General features: G+C 44.6%; 1 protein-coding gene across 1 annotated transcript in view; it reads right to left on the bottom strand.

Moving 5' to 3' along the window:
* Positions 1 to 6,082: 6,082 nt before the first annotated feature.
* The window catches only part of T265_10080 (hypothetical protein), a gene marked incomplete at both ends in the record, with an annotated part of 36,904 nt that continues 30,467 nt past the window's right edge, over positions 6,083 to 12,519 (bottom strand). Inside the window, 2 exons of the mRNA XM_009176347.1 lie at positions 6,083 to 7,412; positions 10,671 to 10,837. Of these exons, the coding sequence (XP_009174611.1) occupies positions 6,554 to 7,412; positions 10,671 to 10,837 (1,026 nt within the window). The remainder of the gene's footprint in view (positions 7,413 to 10,670; positions 10,838 to 12,519) is intronic.

Below are 12,519 nucleotides of genomic sequence, written 5' to 3'. Positions count from 1 at the left end.
GCAAGTCAATTGCCAAGCTCGGCGAACAGATCAACAGCCACCTGATCAATTACCAACCAATACACCCGAGCTACCAATATTCCAAAACATTACCAACAGACTGAAATAATTGCTGAAGGCATCGGACCACGGACCCGGTAACGTGATCGTTGAAGCTGAAATCTGGAATACGACGTTCTACCAAGACTACAGTTTGAAGCCCATAGTATACAGTAGATTTGCCCCGAGCCTGACTTAGGTTTTCATTGTGGATAAATTAGCAGGTCCCTTTTGCGTGTAAGCTGGTAAAACGGAGAGTTCATCGACTACCATCGTAGACCTTTGGGTGAGCGAGCCCCAGACACCAGTGCGTTGTCCCTAGCAAATCGGATTTATATATCCTATACCAATGGTATGTGGTTAAGCCCTTTTAATTGTCCGATTCAACAGTAAAATGAGAACCACAAGGATACCTATTTCTGTCCTCTGACGCAACCTCAGAGGCTCCGTGCACAACTCTTAGGATTGAGTTGCAGCATAAGCCGATCAGCCAATACATGTCCTATATCTCACATTCTGTTTTATTCATCAGTGAAATCCAAATATTCGAAGATGGAGACCTCACACAAATAAGATATGGGAACTATATTCTTTTTAATCGCTACCGTTTTGAGTGCAGCGTCCACCTTCACAGATTCTTCCTTAATGTTCTAAGGGCTTCCCGTTCGGGACTCTTGTACAGCCGATTTTCAAGTATTCTGGCTTAAAGTGACCTTCAACCGAGACAACTAGTTTGTTGCATTTATTGGTCTATGACTGCCGCGAACGGACTGGAATTTACCGTGTAGTGACGGTTTGCGCACCTCAGCGATCCATTGAGCTATACTGGGGAGGGGGTCCCCGCGATATACACAGTCCCCCATACCAGGTTAATCAATTGTCCGAGGTCCGACGAAACACAGTCTCGTTGTCCTCCAGGTTAGGAAGTGGAACATGCGGAGACTTGTTCAGCAGAAACGGTAATGCATTTGCATTTCTCACCAAACACCGGTGCCCTGCGGTTGGGCTTTTGAGCCAAAGCTTTGGTCGAGGACCCTAATCGTCCTTCTGTCCAGGTGTGGCCACCCTGGCAGTATCACAGTACAACCATGATACATACGTCCAACAATAATTCCATGCCAAATCGACCGTTGTACGGCAGCGAAGCATCGGTGTTGAACACGGATGTCATGCTGTCGATGATGATGATTCGTCTGTGAAGAACATCAATATGCCCTATGCTTTCTCTTTTTCAACGTCAACTGTGGGAATATACTTCATTCCGACCCTACCGAGCAAGTTTACATTCTTGAAGCATTTAATTTCCACGGTAAAAAACGGTCAGGTTCTTTCTAACACAGATACTGTGGAACGTACATCCAAGTGATTTCTATCATCGAGTATTCTGACCAACTGGTATGCTTTCCAGCCGAAATTCCTGATCACTAGGGTGACAAGACCCCGACCCTTGATGATTTTTAACCATCTATCCATTAGATTAAGCTGTGACTGTCTCTATTAGATTCTTCATAAAATTGTCTCGGGAACTTTTTCAACTCTCCCTATCATTGTACACTCACTCCCCTGAGTGGAATAGTAGTCGCCAACTTTTTTAGATTGACAGCTGGCAAATATTTTGCAAAAATACTTACGCATCACCCATCATTCCTAATCAGGGAAGCAATCGTCCCCTGAATGGGCCCATTGTGCGTGCCTATGGGTGGTAAAAAAGGAAAGGAGGCTGCATGTGTGTTGGCAGAGGCGTCTCTCTGTCTCATCACGCGCAGCTTACGTTACTACACGTGGCACTCTCATCTATGATTAACAGAATGAAGGATGAATTTTCATCAAGAAAACTACTCGCAAGGTTGCTGAAAACTCGTCGACAGCCCACGACCGGTTTCGCCCTTCTTGGACCTCATCAGGTAGATGCAGTCCCCGAATTTCCGTCGACCTTATGATCTACTTGAAGGATGAATTTGTTGCACAAAAAAGCAACCTAGCTATCGGAATCATCAACAGGACTTGGTCGTTTTGGAGCTTGGTCGAAGCGGTCAGTCAAAACGTTTTACACCCTGATTCCCCTCCACAATAGACGCATCCAGAAGTCCCAAATTGATCAGCACCAGTTGTCAAAAACCTTTCCCTTTCTTTAAATATGTACCAGTACACTCAACCTCCCCGACTCCGTTAACTTCGCCGATTATAACCGAGAAGAGTGTTTTTCATCTCCTAACATAATTCAACAATTACAAACGGTCTGATCCTAATTGTAGTCCTCCTTCATTCTTTCTCGCCCACCTTTTGCTGACAATTTATCCTGGTTCTCATTATGGAAGGCTGGTTTTATTTTTCGGCCACTCAAATATTTCACCTCTGCCCAAACTCCCTTCTTTATGTTAAGTTACATTCATTCTACCTCCGAGTGCTACTGTCAGGTTTGAAATAGGTATCTTTCTTCATCGAATCTGATTGTCAAATTCATCCAAAATAAGACTGTACGCCCAATGGATGACTCTTTGTTGGATGATGACTTGAATACACTTTCTCACTTATAGAATCTAGCGTTCCCTGTTCTATTCTACCCTCACCACCATGAATAATGTTCATCACGGCTTTCTTCCGTCTCTATTCTTAGATGCTCCAATCGGGCATCAGTATTACCCAGACTAAGTTGCAGAAGTTACCTCTCTTTGTAATCTTCTTTCAAGAATATCCCAACTTTTCAGCTCTTTACATTCTGTTCTCCCTAAATCATATAGCTTCAAACTGCTACAAAAGCCGAGTACAACCCATCACCCTGAGGTTTGGGTTACTACCTGCGTGGTCTTCTGTTGTTTTTATCGTTGCCTACAGAGGTTCTGTGTTCACTTCCCCGGTAACCCACATTTATGTAATAAAACAGCTCAATAGAGAATTCATAGCGGTTCACATGCAACAGCGAGCGCGGCAACCAGCATCGTGATCTCACCTGAGCCTCGGTGCAGTAACATTACTCTCTGGTTCCATCTTGCACCGCAACGTGGGTATCCGATTCGTTTTCCACTGATAGTTGGTGAGATCATCGTTTATCAGTTACTGCTGAACTTCAGGCAGCCATTTAGAGGACGTGTGTGAGCAATCACTGGCCCTCAGCCACGTCCCGCCTAATAGCTGCCGTTTGAGCGGTCTCCTCATAGAGACCGCAAATCTGGTCTGATCAGCAAAACTGCCAGCCACAAAGACACTACTCATAAGGCTGCTGGAAGCTCACCGACAACCAGATGTCGGTTTCGTTCTTCTTGAGGGGTTATGGGCTGGGCGCAGTCTCCGAATTTTGTCAAACCTTATGTTCTACATGAGCACTAAATTGTGCGCAAAAGACGGACACATTCATTTGCACAGTCGTCGGTTTTCACGGCAAAATCAATAACGTACCAACTGAAACGTGAGCCGGCCCTTGTGCAACACATTCAGCTGAAAAATATCACAAATGCGTTAAACCAACTCGAGTTGTAGATGAATGTGTTTCACTGATGGTAAACAAGAAGTTCGAATCCTTTTGAAAATAACTGGAAACGGTCGATAATTAATCGTTTCAGAACATCCAGTACCAAATAAGCAGTCTGTCCGAAGAAGTTGTGGAAAAAGTCGCAGTCTTGTTCTATCGCAATGCTTTTTGGGTCATCAAGCTTCCCACCTAAACCAAACCGTCTGGGTCGAATAAAGAGCGCTATTTACGCAATGAAAGGATTCATTTCATCGAAAATTGAAAGGAGGGACAGATGGGCTGTCTGTGAAAGAAAGAACCGTCAGAAACCAGTGGCAGCGCATCAATATGCTTAACCAACGCGTTGGTCAAAGCGTCTGTCAATGGCGTCCCTATTCAGGCTGATGGAGGAATTTCGGGTTTTTAGAGGGGTCGGATGAAAACAACAGTTGTTCGTCATCGAGTTCATAGCTGAATAATTTCATGAGCAATATAGTTTTCAGTCTGCGTGATCATGATGCGTGAATGCAGACTGCTTGAGGAGAATATAGCCAAGCAGGTAAGAGGGTTAGCACACCCAAATAACTAGAGTCGGACCGCAAAACCGTCCCTAAGTTGGTATGGTCGGAACGAACCACAGAATTACGAGAATGACAGACCTGTCCGTTTTTTCGCAAATATCCCGCAGCTCCTACACAGCATGCGTACACGACTGTCTCGTGACTTAGCTGTCATATCCAAAGAACAGCGATCGAAACAACTGACCCAAAAAGTTTGAATCTCCTCATACTGAGCAGCAGGCAATTATTTACGAGAGAAAGGCCATGCGGATGCATTGAGTGACCAAATTTTGACTTCCTGAAATCATTGACTTACAGTATTAATTATTCATTGGCGCTGGCCTTTTCCCACTTCACAGACGACCCACATTCCTTTCGCATCACTCTCTTAATGAAAAATTAGACTAAAGGAACGCACACTGCGCAAGGAGACAATTTTGAGATGTAGACCTTTCCTAATCCAACCTGCGCCCTAAGTAACGAACTCCCCATAACCATACAAGCACGATATCCTGATTCTCCCTCCTTTCGGAGGGGAAAAGAATTCACCGTGATGACGCTCTTTACCGTTTATTTATGGCATCCAGTAATCAGATGGGTCGCCTTGAGTTACGCGAACAACCCCAAAAGTTAACAGTTCAAATGGAGGTTTACCAAGAAATACTTACACAAAGGTTCAATGAAAAAATGACAACAAAGTCAAACCGTAGGGTTACGCTAGCTCCGATGGTAAAATAGACCCTAGATAATTAAATAAAATAGATTTCAGTCTACCCACAGTCTAAACGAATTCAAGATGAAAGATGTGCGAAATGCTGAAGCCCGTGTGCAGTTATACTGAGTCACGCGCACCATGTCAAGGTTAACGGCGTGGTGAAGGTCATATAATGGGTAACGTTCAGGTCAAAAACACGGAGAAGAAACAGACACAAAACGGTGATAACGAGACGAGAGACCTTGTTTTACACTAGTGTAAAAGAAATCAAAGTAATCGGTGTTTCTAGCATTACTTCTACAGGGACACTTTGAGCCACTGCCTCTCATGGGTGTGAGTTTGCTTGGTCTGAACGGCAGTCCAGCAAAGCGGTACTGCTTTACATGTAGCGCGGTTGGAACACGCAATAACACGCTTGATGTTGGGTAGTTGGATGAAACGGTATATGCTAACCAGTTCTGCACAGAACTCCAAGTATTTGACCCTTTTGAGTGACGTTGGAACACACCTCTATCAATGATTTCTTTATTCGATTCCTACTTAAGCCTCCCTAACTATTCTAGGGACAAGCGTAGACGTGTATCTCGACGATACACTCGTATTTCTCAGTTCCATACATTGAAGGTCAAGAAACCTTTTCAGCCCACATAACTTTACAACACCCTGCTATCTATCATAGGAAATACCCAAAAAACTTTTCGTTGACCAAGTGAAGGCTAGAACCTATTGGAAGATATGTTAGGTTCGGTGTCGATTTGGTAACCCCGGTAGATGCTTCCTTGTGGGGAAGTTCGTGTAATCACAAACGGAAGGAAAACTAGCGAGGTTGGGACGATACCAATGTGTATAGAAACGTTTTGGAGCCACAGCGAGAGTGGTAGCATAGTCAACACCATTACAAGATCACGCAACAATAATCATATCCGCCACTGGAAGCTACAGCCTTTGTTGACAGCCTGTACTTCGTACATCCCTGTGGGTAACTACCAAAAAGAAGTCTGACGACGGCAGTATCGTAATCGGTTCATGAGTCGTTACCGGGTTCAAGAACAGAGGCGGAATTCTTAAGTGCTTCACATTCTGATTAGCATCGCACTGCGGTCTTTCATCAAACTTAGCTCGCGATGTCTGTATTATGGTGTTGTCTTGTGCTTAGAATGCATATCATGGTGGGAGGGAGCTGACACACTAGGCTTCTGGGACCTTTCTTGATAGCTTTCTTTTACGCACCTCACGAGACGATAACATTTCGTACCTGAAGATAAGCCACCCCTCCAGGTGAGAAAAATCTGTGCAGTTAGATAAAATAATGGAATATATCGCAGTCCTGACAAAGTCTCTAGACGACACATGCTAAGATGAATTTCATTCGTTGTATTAGTTCATATGGTAATGAGAAAACTGATTGAAAGTTAATTGATTGTTTGCCAAAAGCAAAAATAAAAAAGAAGTAAAATGTCACATGGCCTTGTACAAATGGAAGACATACACAAGCAGACAGATGGAATCGGAGTGGCGGCTACTAATCGGTGGTGTGAAAAATAAAAAATAAAACGAAGTTTCGGATGTAGAGTAAATGCAGGCCAACCGACAATGTGTGCACTAATCAATGGGACTAGATCAAAGTGAGTGGGGATCGAGTAGGTGAGTGGGGTGGGAATTAAAAGCAGGAATCACTAGGATATATATAGGTGAAAAACTTGTTCAAACTGGAGGACAAGAAGTAACAATACAACTGGCATCACAAATGCAGTGACCGAAGGAAACGAGTTAATACTCAGTCCCAGTCGCCTAGTACATCCCAGCATCTCTGAGAAGCGAGTAGGCAACCTCACCACCCATGATTGAGCGGATGAATCCAGTCCCGTTATTACCAACCGGGTTGTATATTGTCGTAGTGGAAGTATCCGTTGGCGCGCCACAATGAGTGGCGAACCTCTGGCCGGGCACAGTGTTTGTGTTTCGAGGATGTGTGGTCGGATTCAGCTGTACATGGGGAATAGATTGGGGACTGAAGGTGGAGTGACTTGAAGGAGCGGTATCACATACGCCATCGTTCGGTGACGCGGGGAAACGAGGCACAGACGTCAAAAGTGAGGAAAGAGTAAGACCGTTGATAAATTCGGTTTCGTCATCAAGTGCGAGTGGTTCATTATCGGTTAGCGGGTCGGTAGACAGTCCGGGAGTCCAGTCAGGGGGGGAATGAAGCTGACTAGATGTGGAGGAGGACAAATGGGGTGCGACCGGAATGGAAACATAGGGGTCTGAAGGCTGGGGTCGAAATTCCAACGGTTTGACATCCAAACTACTCACTGGCACCTGTTGTTGTCGATCGATAGTCAGCGAGGCCTTTTTCAGAGTGTTTGACTCCAACTTGGCTGCTGCCGTGCCCGACGAGTGAAGAGGCTCATTGGTACGTGGTAGATCAAACAACAAACGCGTGTCCACGGTGGTCGATTCGGGTTGAGTTGGTAGGATTCGTAAGTGCCTGGCCAACTCAGGAGTCAAGCGTCGCCGTTCGGACGGCTGGTTAGCTACACCGCGGGCTTCACCGACAGACAGTAGATCAAAGTAGTAACGCGCATAGACGGCTGGTGGGACATCGACATTGAATTGGAGTAGGGAAAGTGTATGCCGTTCAAGTGCGTTTCTGTAAGCAAACGACAAAGGGACATAGGTCGGTTACGTTGACCATGCCACCAGTTCCCACAAGATGGTGGAAATGGCCGGCAGGCTAGGACCAGTAATCTACCTGTCTTGGGAAGTGTGTACACAGGATGCAGTTTCAGTGGCATCTGCCCGTACAGAGAAAAGCTATGATGTCGTTCGACGCGCCGATTTAGAAGCAAGGCTAAAACACCAAAATCGTGAGTATGCCGGGGAGCTATTGCGTCTAAGTTCTCAAGTTAATGACTCCGGTTAAGGGTTAATTGACTTAAAATCAATGTTAGGAGATACGCAAACAAGATGCGAGTTTCTCAATTGAGAAACAAAAGTCAGCTGTCAGTTGTACTATTAGTATTAGGCTGATACTGGGCCTACACTGTAAAGCTGAGTTGGAGTACAAAGACCCCTCTAAACAACGGAAAACAACCAATCGAATACATCAAGATAACGCTCAGAGTGACGCATCTGAAAGGTAAAACTTCAGTAGCAACAGTGAAATCAGGAGGACTGTGGTTGCCTAAGCCAGATGACAATCAAACTATTCTGTTTCAAGCTTAGTAAAGTATATCACCATTGGTTCTTTCTTACCGCTTGCAGTTAGTTATTGAGCACAGCGTAGATAACTCAGGCAACGCAGGTGGTTGTTAGTTTGTTCGCCGAGTTCGGAAATTTGATAGCAGGCGTTTCAGTTAATACCAGTGCGTTGCTACGGTGACGAGCGGAGTGGTGGGTCAGTGCGTGTGCACAACAACCGATGACCACTTTCAGTTAGGTTTCTTGCTCACGATCACACGTAAATTTGAGGTAGAAATTCATTTTAAATAATAGCCTAACTTCTAGTTCATCATGGCGCCTAAAGTGGTCTTCAAAGTTTCTTTCCCTAAGTCTATGGTCATTTAGCAGTATTTGTCTCCCACCACCGTTTACCAATCATTGTTTGAGATCACTCAGTGGTAAGAGTGCGTATTTATTGACCGGAAGGTCCGTGGTTCGAACCCGATCTCTGTCTCTCGATTACCCCTGTCTGGGTTTGGGCAACCTGACAGTATCCCAAGCCCTCGTGCTTCCCCCGGGTGGCATGGCGGCCAAGCACCAAAAGGGTGGTACAGTTGAATGACTATGTTTTTTATCTTTATTTATCACTGTTTGAGATAATACACCTCCATTCTTTTGGCAGCAACTAACTCTATATGATGACCGACTGCTTCTACTGGGTCGTTCCAAATTCCTGCTGACATCCCCATAGAACGGAGTTCCACTCTAACACGCAAGTAGTAAGACTTGGTCACTCAAACTTGCCAAAAAGATCTTCTCACGAACACTCGACATTGGTTTGATTTGATAGGTGAAAGAGATCTGGCTGATTGGTTCATTATCTACATGGTATCCCCCGTAACTTGTGGTCTTATGCCAAAACGGGAGAGTTGACTGGAGATAAATTCATCGACTGTCAACCAGGTCCTTCTGAAATGGATTCCAGTTTTCTTGAATCTACTCGTATTACTTTCATGAAATGCACTAGTGCTAAACGTCATGGTATTATTTGCCGATAAGCACTGAATTACGAGATCTTCAATAGCATCAACTGCCCTGAAGCGATCCTTTTCGACCGTCTCGTCAGTGGACTGCCATTATTTTGTCATTACTAATAAGATAATAAATAAATATACAAAAAGTGAAGCACATAGTGGAACAGCATAGTTCGAAACTGAATATTGTGTCAAAGTGCTCGACTGCGAGGCAAATAAAGTTCAAATCAAAATAATTAGTTCATATGTTGAACTAAGTACTGATTGGTAGTTAAAACATGAACATATCGATCCTAAAAATTTCAAAAAACTCGAAACAACTTCAAGCCCGTTGGATGGTAACAAGGACGGGATGATCGACCGCACATGGAACCGAAACAGGTCGGATTAAATGCATGGATAGAAAACTGTTTTGCATACGGTGCCGCCATGAAACACGTGCACGCACACAACTAGCGGATTCATTTGGATTAAATAATACTGGGAGTTCAAAGTTATGCTGGGGACGCTAGCATGGAGCCATTCGTCAAAAACGACAAGAGGTTCTTGGTCGAAACAATGCTGAGAACAGGTCATAAACAACGGCAATGAGGGTTGGACTCCTGTGATTGGCCCGAACAGGCAGCACGCAAGAAATAGCTCGGATTAATTTTTCGATTATGCGAGCTATCACATGATTTACGCTTTTTTAACCAGGTAGCTTCCAGCGTCACAGTTTCCTCTTCAAATCTATTACAATTTTTCTTCACTTTACAGTAATCCATAAAGAACAGTAATCCTCTAGTGAGACAGGCCGTCCAGACCAAATGGCCATATTGCCAAATATGCTTCATTGTCCTATAAAGAGGACTGCGGAGGCTGATCACATTTGTACAAGTACCAGCGTATTAGTTACCATCGTGCCGAACAATGATGTTTTACGGCCGAGTTTTGTTTTCTCGAAATGCGTTCAGAATCGTATCGTTCAGCTGTAGCACCCTTTCGGTGCCTAAATGCCATGCCACCCGGAGGAAGCTCGAGGGCTGGGATATTGCCAGGCTGCCCAAGCCTAGACAGGGGAAGTCGAAAACCAGAGGTCGGATTCGAAACACGGACCTTCCGGTGAGTAAATTCGCGCTCTAACCACTTGGGCTATTTCGAAGTGCTGGCGTGATCGGACTTATTCACAGTCTTCACTACGTACTTCAATGAACAATGCTTGGTTGTTGAATGAGGAGAGCTATTCTACGGGAACTTAAGGGTATTTCAGACCAGCGAGATCATAAATGGTCAAGTGCGACTGCGCCGTCAGCCAATGAACCAATGTCTCACGGTCCACCACCTCACGGTCTCCACCTCAGTGTTCATTATGCCTTAGTATGCATGCGAGGGTGGATGGCACTCTAATGAAACAGTGACTCGGAGCGTGGCGTGGCGTGGTGACCAACATCAACGAAAAACAGTCATCCATCTCCCTCATAGTATGTCTCTTCGGCCAACAAGAGGTGCCGACGAGGAGCTATGTACCATACAGTAAACAGGACAAAACCCGCAAATTCGACTATTGTGGGAAATTTGCTAACCAAGTCCGGAACCCTGACATATCATAGTTCCGACCCTACTTAGAAAGGCGTCTAGGATATTACCTACGATATTCTGACAGTCTTGTCAACCTAGGGACTCACTAGTGAGGGTTAATTAGTCGGCGAACCCAAGGGTGGAAATGAACTTACAGATCATCCACCGTGATATCTCGTAATACTTGACAATAGTCCGTATTCCACACAGCTTGGTCATCGAGTAGTTTGCTGGCCAGGATTAGACAGGACAGCAACTGTCGGCGCCATGACCAAGGTAGCAACCCGACTTCCGCAGCATTGATGAGGCGTTCAAGGAAGATCTGAGGAGAATAAAGATGAAGTGTACGATGGCCATTATGGATAAAATAATGTAGATGGCGCGTAAACGTCTCTCCCAACTAGAATGAGCTCAAATGAGCCCCCCCAACATCTCTTCCGTAATCGGAACGAAGACTGTTTACAGAGACTCCAAGCCAGACGTATAGACGACAAAAGTGCACAATGCCTCAGATCCCCCTCTGAGAATCATCGGTGAACGAAACTGCGGCATCTACAACAACTGTACGACGAGTACGCGGTTATTACAGCTGACAATGATGATGATGATGATGACAATGACTCGAATGTGAAAATTCACAGTCCAGTAAGAGGTAAATCTGTCCAACTTGTACGTCACTTTACTGGCTGAGATCGTTCGAACCAAAATGACTAGAAGAGAATTTCTGCAGTCATAGTCATTCGTAAAATCTAATAAACAAGCCGTCCAGTGCACTTATTTGCATACCATGTGGTTTTCATGGGAGACTCATCTGAATACCATCCAAATCTCTCGTTTATGACTGTATGCGTTGCACGAAGACCGTCTATAATTTATTTGGTACGATATACGAGATATCGCAGTGAAGGAAATAACTCACAAGGTTGTTGAAAACTATTCGACAGCCCCCAGCCGCTTTCCTCCTTCTTGGGGTTGGTCAAGTAGGCGAAGTCTCCAAGCTTCCGTCAACCGTTTTCTTATACTGGAACCAAATTTGTAAGACGTTCGACAAATACACTGATTTGCATATCAATTTGGTTTTCACACTAGACTAATTGAAGCCCCCGTTTATGATTTGGGTTCAAGTAGAACGGAGGGTTGACGAAAACCCGAGGAGTGCGTCCCCAGAAGGGCGAAACCGGCCAAAGAGAGAGTATTCAATAACCTCATGTGCAGTCCTTTCGTGTAATAAAAATCCAAAAAAAGCTGACACCGCAAAAGCCACTACCTGACAGCTCGGGTTGTTGATCACATAGCATCTCAAATAGTCGTCAAGTGTGTAAGACGCATCTTGGGGGTATTCTTTGCTTGAAAGGCCAATAACTAACCTGAGAGCTCGGGTTGTTGATCACATAGCATCTCAAATAGTCGTCAAGTGTGTAAGACGCATCTTGGGGGTATTCTTTGCTTGAAAGGGCCAATAACTAGCGAGAGGCATTAGTGAATCCTCACTAGAATCAAAATGGTCTGGTTTTATATTAATTTAAGTTACGGAATAATCAGACTTTATTGTATTGTGTTGTATATACTGTCATCCACGTTTTCCTTCGGTTGCGAGTTTACACCACGAACCATTAGATGTTTGATTCCCACCGTTACTATTATCGGTTTTGTGTTCAGTTCCAGCGTTGGGCTGGGCTTTGGATGTGTTCGTTAGCTTTGCTCGTGAACAAGACTTTTAGGGTAAGCCAAATGCATAAATTTGCACATAGTGTGTTACACTGTTGGTGTAATGCTCATCCATCCGGGCATGAGCATGCAATCATTTCGCAGTAAAAGCGTTGCAGACATTACGCACTTATAACCACGTGTTTCTCTGGATGTAAAACAGAGCGGAGATCACTGAACCAGCCAAGGAAGACCAATCAGTGTGGATCATTCTTGCTTGATTGAAAACCACTAAAATGACATCGAAACGAAAGATCACATCAGAAGTCCATGAAACCCCGGTTTCGACAAAGGAAT

Source organism: Opisthorchis viverrini (assembly GCF_000715545.1).
Source record: "Opisthorchis viverrini unplaced genomic scaffold opera_v5_335, whole genome shotgun sequence".
NCBI classification, from domain to species: Eukaryota; Metazoa; Platyhelminthes; class Trematoda; order Opisthorchiida; family Opisthorchiidae; genus Opisthorchis; species Opisthorchis viverrini.
This window is presented reverse-complemented; position numbering and strand designations above follow the sequence as displayed.